Genomic DNA, 6091 nt, shown 5'->3' with positions numbered 1-6091 from the left:
AGGCCATAATTAGCTCAAGTTTACTCTATTTTTAAAAAGATGGGCTAATATTTAGCTTTACGATCATGTTTGGTATAACTCCTCCACTCATGATTCACCGTGGAGCAGCTCCACTAGTAGATCTGAGATCCACAATGAAATTGTTTGGCTACGAATCAACTTGAGATCCACGCAAGGGCATTTGGTTGGAGTGGACAGATTTGCCATGGGATAGGCCCCATGTGTCGGTGTCAGGAAAAAACGTCGACCTATCTTCTTCCCTTGACGAGCACAGGAGGAGAGTGGGGGCGCGGCCACGCCGATTGGGCGTGCCCACACCGGGCGGGCGTGGGCTCGCTCGGTGGGCGTGGCCCTAGGACCCTCACCGACGTCGACCTCCCGCTAGGCGGAGGTCGTGGCCATGGCGGCCGAGCGAGGCGTGGTCCCTACAGGCCCGGCCCCCGGGGACGGGGCAACGACGGGCTTGGCGTGTAGTGATGGTGGGTGGCCGCATCACCGGTGAAGGAGAAGATGACCGCGTCGCGATGGGAGAAGAGGAACAGGCGCGCAGGGCGGGGGCGACCGGCGGGGAGGCGCGTGACCTCACGATAGGAGAAGAAGAGAGGAGACGGAAAAAATAGAACGATCCAGTATATGTGTAAGCGGCGGCAGTGGTGGCTAATTTTCGCCTACTTCACCAATTCTAGTTTAGTAGAGCAGCCCTTCAGCAGCTCCACTTTTTTGTGAATCTGGCCCCTGATCCTCTATTTTGGTGGATCTAAATTTAGTGGAGCTAGACTGTTTGGCAAACTTTTTAGAGAGTGGAGCTATTTTTGCTGAATCTAGAGTTTGGGGAGCTATCCCAAATAGGCCCATAGTGTTTGCCTAGGGTCTAGCGCCCGGACGTCCGGACAAAAGCGCCCGTCCGGACACCCGTGCCACGCCCGCCGCTCATGAGAATATTATCGTTGCCCAACGCGTGCTTAGCGTAAAACGTGTGCTCGCCCATGCCTTCCGTGCCCGCGTAACAGGAGGGTTGTTACTCCACTGGACCGTAACAGACAGGAGCACGCCCCCGCGCTTGCCTCACCCTGCCTGCGAATGCGAGCCAGGAGGCGTCTGCCGCCCTTGGGCGCCCGCACGGTGACCCACGGGCGGCGCCCCAACAACAGTAGCAGGCGGCTATGGCATGCTGCTGTCCGCCAGCCACCGGGGCATTGCTACATGTGTTTACCCGGATCTACTTTTAAAATATCTAATAGAAACACTTGCAACATGCGACTTAAACACAAACACTTGAAACATACGCCTAAAACATGCGTGTATAGCCATAGCAACATATGCAACATATAGATCTAGTTTTGCAACATTCAGATAAAACACTTGCAATATTCGTATGAAACACTTGGAACATACGTCTGAAACATGCATGTTATGCAGCATCCAGATATACTTCTGCAACATTATGATGAAATACTTGAAACATACTTTTAAAATAACTGAAACACTTACATATGCTTACAACATGCGTGTATTGTCATTGCAACATATGCAATATCCCAAATCGAGTTTTGCAAATTCAAATGAAAACGCTTGAAACATAAGTCTGAAATGCCTGAAACACTTGAAACACGATGTCGCCGGCAGCCATGGCCTACATGGTGGGGAACTATGGTGGAGGATGGGGCGCGACCTCGGCCGGGGCTTGGCCGCGTGGTGCATAGCGCGGCACAGGGCCGCGAGCTGATTTTGTTGAGCTCCACCTGCTCCCGCTCCAACGCCCGCCCGCTGACCCGTTGCTCCACCGCTTCGACGCTCTCTTCGCCTAGCTCGTCAAGCAAGGCTCCTCCTCCGGCGCCGGCGACCCGCACGGGCTATGCTATACCGCCCAAGATGGATTGGAAGGCGCCGCATGCCTGTAGCCTGTTCGGTTGACTGGTTCGTATCGTTGCTGGTTCATTTATGTGAGAGAGAAATACTGCTGGCTGGTTCGTTGGAATAATGTCCATGTGAGGGGGCTGGTCAGCCCAGCCAGCCAGCTAGCCCCAGCCGAACACGGCGCTGGTGGCTGCCACGGCACACGTGCCATGAGCTCGACGCGCTCGCCGAGCTGGAGCAGCCGCATCGGTGCCCCGGTGCCAGCAGCGCTGCGTCAGGGAGCAGCTGGCCCGAGTGCGCGCGTCGCGTGGCTAGGCAGCAAGTGGTGCACCTCCGCGTGTCCATCATGTGGATGAGAAGAAAGCACATCACTAATTAAAGAACAATGCTGACGAACTGAAGGTGGGAGCAGTCCAGTGGGCCGATCGGCAGGGAGCGTTCGGGGGCGCGTGGGACGGGACGGACGCACACAGAGGAGTATTAGCGAGTTGGTTTTGTCCAGTTTGCTCCCGAAACCGATGTCGCAGTGCAACCCGATAACGGTGTTTCGCGTTTGGTTCGAGTGCTCCATAAAGAGATCGTGGACTCCGATCCCGTTGCCAATAACGTTCCTTTTTAGCCGCCCGTGGTCATCGCTATATTTCCCTTCCATGTCCACAAAAGAAATGAAAGGAAGGTAAAAAAGAATGGTACTGCTGATGGACACAACATTTGTGCAGACCTATTTCCTGCAACATCTACATATTACAAAGATAAAATCACCATACATCAAGTCGCGCACAAAAACAACGCATGGCACAGCTAAGAAAAAAACAAATAGAGATTACTAACATCTACTGGATGTCAAGCTGCCAATGAGGTCCTGTGCCGGCAGGAAGAACAATGAAACATATGGTGTGCTGAATCCAACCTAATGCTGTACAGAATATCCTTTACAGCCAAGCCGCCACCCAAGGGTGATTAAGGGGATGGATTGGCTGATGGATGTCTTAATGCCATGCCCTGGTGGATCCAACTATCCAAACAACAGATCACCCCCTTTGAGCTGACTGACGATCGTGGTACTTAAAAAGTATTGGATGGATGCTGGTCGAAGGCTTCACCCTCTTGCTGGCTGTAAAGTGGAAGACAGAGTGATGTAATCAGTTTGCTTGCCTTCAAATCATACGCCTGGCGGAAAGTACAGTTTTGTTTGAATATAAACAAGTATCGTAAAGTACATTAAAATTATCCAATGGGGAGTCAATTGTTCTTTGCACCTCAGGGTGGCTCACACGTAGCTATTTGATTGTCACTGGTTAGCTCATCTACATAGACAATTTCAGAAGGGATGATCTATGCAAACTCTGCTGATATTACTATAACCCCTGATCTATTCAGAACAACGTGAGCTGTACTCCTTCTAGATATCATCACTTAAGCATCTTGATCTATTAGGTCTTTGGTGAGTACTCAAACAGAAACCTACTAACCCCTATTGTTCTCTGACTAAACAAGTGAACAATTAGGACATTATGCATGGGATTTTTTCTATAAGCCTACCGCTATTCAAGAATCAATAGTTTTGTTAATCAGATGTGAATGCCAACATATTGTCATTAGAGGATATGTCGTGAGGTTGACGAGATGGAAACGGTTCTCAGGAAAAAGGTTCATTAAATAATATCTGGTAATAATTTCATCACCATCCTTATGTATTCAAGTATTAGCAGAAGAGATTGTTAATGGAAGGAAATCATCCCTAAGCTTTTCTTATGAATAAGTATCAGTGATGGGGTCATGGTGTCAAATGTAATTTATTAGGCATCGCAAGCTTTAGAATTAGCAAACCATAATAGATCCTGCACACATCGTATTTCTCAAGAATTCATTTTTTGGCATCAGCTGATAGCTGGAGTCTCAAATACTCTTCCATTATGTCATTATGTGTGAAGCATGGGTTCTAGACCTCTAGCTAACATGATAATACTATAACAAACATTTGATCTCTAATGATTCAACTTGTAGCTTTATAGCTGAACACTAATCCTATATTCCTATGTGAATGTAGCTGATTTACCTTATTTGGAATTTGTTTTCTTGCATGCGGTGGACCCATATCAGTTGGCTTCAGGATCTGAAATGAACACATTAGGCTCTCATCTATGCTCAATAGAGCACCGACATTATCGAATTCTCCACAATAATTTGGAGCTGAAAAGATTGTCACTAATCTTCGTTGTGCAAAGAACTCGTAACCATCTTCAACCACCTAGGGCCATGACAGCACTGTCAGGTAAAGCTCACAGAGAACCAAAAATATAATTAATAAAACAGGATAGGAGATAGACTTTCACAAACCTGATGAGCTCGGCATATAAGATCGAGATCGTTCTTCTCCAAAAACTCTACAAGTTTGTCTGCACCAAACGTACACGAAACACCCCTGTCACTCTCCCCCCACCCTTCTCCATCGGGGCTAGGATCAGACCACAGCAGATCACACAGGAGACCATAATCAGGAATCTCAGCAGGCCTCTCAATGTCCTTTATCTGGTCCAAACTAGTCAGTTCGGGAGAGAGACCACCATGCATGCACAGTATCTTGTCATCAATGAGCGCTGCAATGGGCAGGCAGTTGAAGCAATCGGAGAATATCTTCCACAGCCGAACATTGAACCTCCTCTTACATTCGTCATAGAATCCGTAGACTCTGTTGATCTTCGCATCCTCGTGGTTCCCCCTCAACAGGAAAATCTTTTCGGGGTACCGGATTTTGTACGCCAGCAGCAAGCATATGGTCTCCAAGCTCTGTTTGCCTCTGTCGACATAGTCTCCGAGGAATACGTAAGTTGATGCTGGAGGATAACCGCCCAAATCGAACAATCTCAGAAGGTCAACAAACTGGCCGTGGATATCACCTGCAGAGCACCACAACTGATAAGGCGGAATTGTTTTGACTGTAGACGTAGAAGGATTTATAGAACAAATACATGGCATGAAAAGAGGACTACTGTGTTCATACCAACACAATTCTCAATCGCACAAGTCAGTTCACCTTATCTCAACAGACTCAACACATACGGGTTCTCAGTGGGAAATGATGGGCGTGAAGCAGGTTGTGCATAACCGAATGATAATGGTATTTGCTAGAATTGTACAGTTGGTTAATGGAAAAGAGAGTTTTTGAAGGAGCAATATATTGATATATGGACAAAACGTTATCCTAACTAGATTAGGCTTGGAAGATAGAACAGAGACGGGGGTACTCGAGGGCATTCCCTTTCTACCTAATCATCACACATCATTACTCCCGCCAACTTATCCATACATCCATCAATCATTTCCATGCCTCTCAGGCTGCAAACGTAACACGTACGGAATGCAGACAGGAAAACATGGCACCAATTCTATCAAACAACATTTTTTACCCTGGGTCGCCCAAATCCAACCATGACTGAGCAATTCACCACGGAACCAAAAATAGCACGACCAAATTACCCTTCCCGCATCCACATCGGGGATACCACGACGCCGAGAGACGGCGGAGGAATTAGGCGGCGGCCCGGACGAAAAAAGGAAAGGAATCAGGCGGCATCGCCCAGGTAGATAGATGGATAGATAGATAAGAGGAAGGCGAGGATTACCGCAGATCTTGACGGGGGCGTGGATTCGGAGGAGGTTGGGCTGGGAGAGGAGCACGCGCTTGCCCTCGACGCAGAGCTGGCGGATCTCCGCCTCGGACAGCTGCACCTGGCGCCCGCCGCGGCCGCCCTCCACGAGGCGGCGCACCACATCGTCCACCGCCGCGCCCTCCATCGGCCCCACCGGGGCCCGCGTCATCATCATCTTCCCGCCCTGCCTTCCCGGAGATGGCGGCGGCGGCGTGTGGCGGAGGACGAGAGAGAGATGGGGGGAGTGAGGAGGAAGAAGAAGAGGAGAGAGGGAGAGAGAGAGAGGGTGGAACGTGGAAAGAAATGGAGGTTGTCTGTCGTCTCTCGACGAACCGAACAAATCGTTGGGGGCTGCTGAAGTGTTCAAAACCGCGTGAAGGAGCATCCGCCGTTGGTTCCGCGATGGACGGCCTCTGACCCACGAGCCCACGAGGTGGATCTCTCTGCCCCAACTGTTTTGTCATTTGCATTATATATATATATATATATATATATATATATATATATATATATATATATATATATATATATATATATATATATATATATGAAGAGTATATTCAGCAACCAGCTACAAAAAT

The 6091-nt window shown here is 48.8% G+C and overlaps 1 protein-coding gene across 1 annotated transcript; it reads right to left on the bottom strand.

The window, feature by feature from the left end:
• Positions 1-2567: 2567 nt before the first annotated feature.
• Positions 2568-5820, bottom strand: LOC136511985 (serine/threonine-protein phosphatase PP1-like). The gene is made up of 4 exons (XM_066505989.1): positions 5484-5820; positions 4198-4757; positions 3917-4108; positions 2568-2971 (listed from the first exon to the last, which is right to left on the bottom strand). The coding sequence occupies exons 1-4, from the start codon at positions 5683-5685 to the stop codon at positions 2957-2959; spliced, it is 969 nt and encodes a 322-aa protein (XP_066362086.1). The 5' UTR covers positions 5686-5820; the 3' UTR covers positions 2568-2956.
• Positions 5821-6091: the final 271 nt, after the last annotated feature.

This window comes from Miscanthus floridulus, chromosome 16, assembly GCF_019320115.1.
Source record: "Miscanthus floridulus cultivar M001 chromosome 16, ASM1932011v1, whole genome shotgun sequence".
Classification (NCBI taxonomy): domain Eukaryota; kingdom Viridiplantae; phylum Streptophyta; class Magnoliopsida; order Poales; family Poaceae; genus Miscanthus; species Miscanthus floridulus.
Note: the sequence above shows the minus strand (reverse complement) of the source record. Positions and strands in the feature narration are given on the sequence as shown.

What these genes read in the sequence shown, in the direction of transcription:
- LOC136511985 (XM_066505989.1), bottom strand. Translation starts at nt 5,685, where the DNA reads ATGATGATGACGCGGGCCCCGGTGGGGCCGATGGAGGGCGCGGCGGTG. An exon ending in CGCCCCCGTCAAGATCTGCG is followed by an intron (nt 4,758 to 5,483) that starts GTAATCCTCGCC and finishes GGTGCTCTGCAG; the next exon opens with GTGATATCCACGGCCAGTTT. An exon ending in TTATATGCCGAGCTCATCAG is followed by an intron (nt 4,109 to 4,197) that starts GTTTGTGAAAGT and finishes TCATGGCCCTAG; the next exon opens with GTGGTTGAAGATGGTTACGA.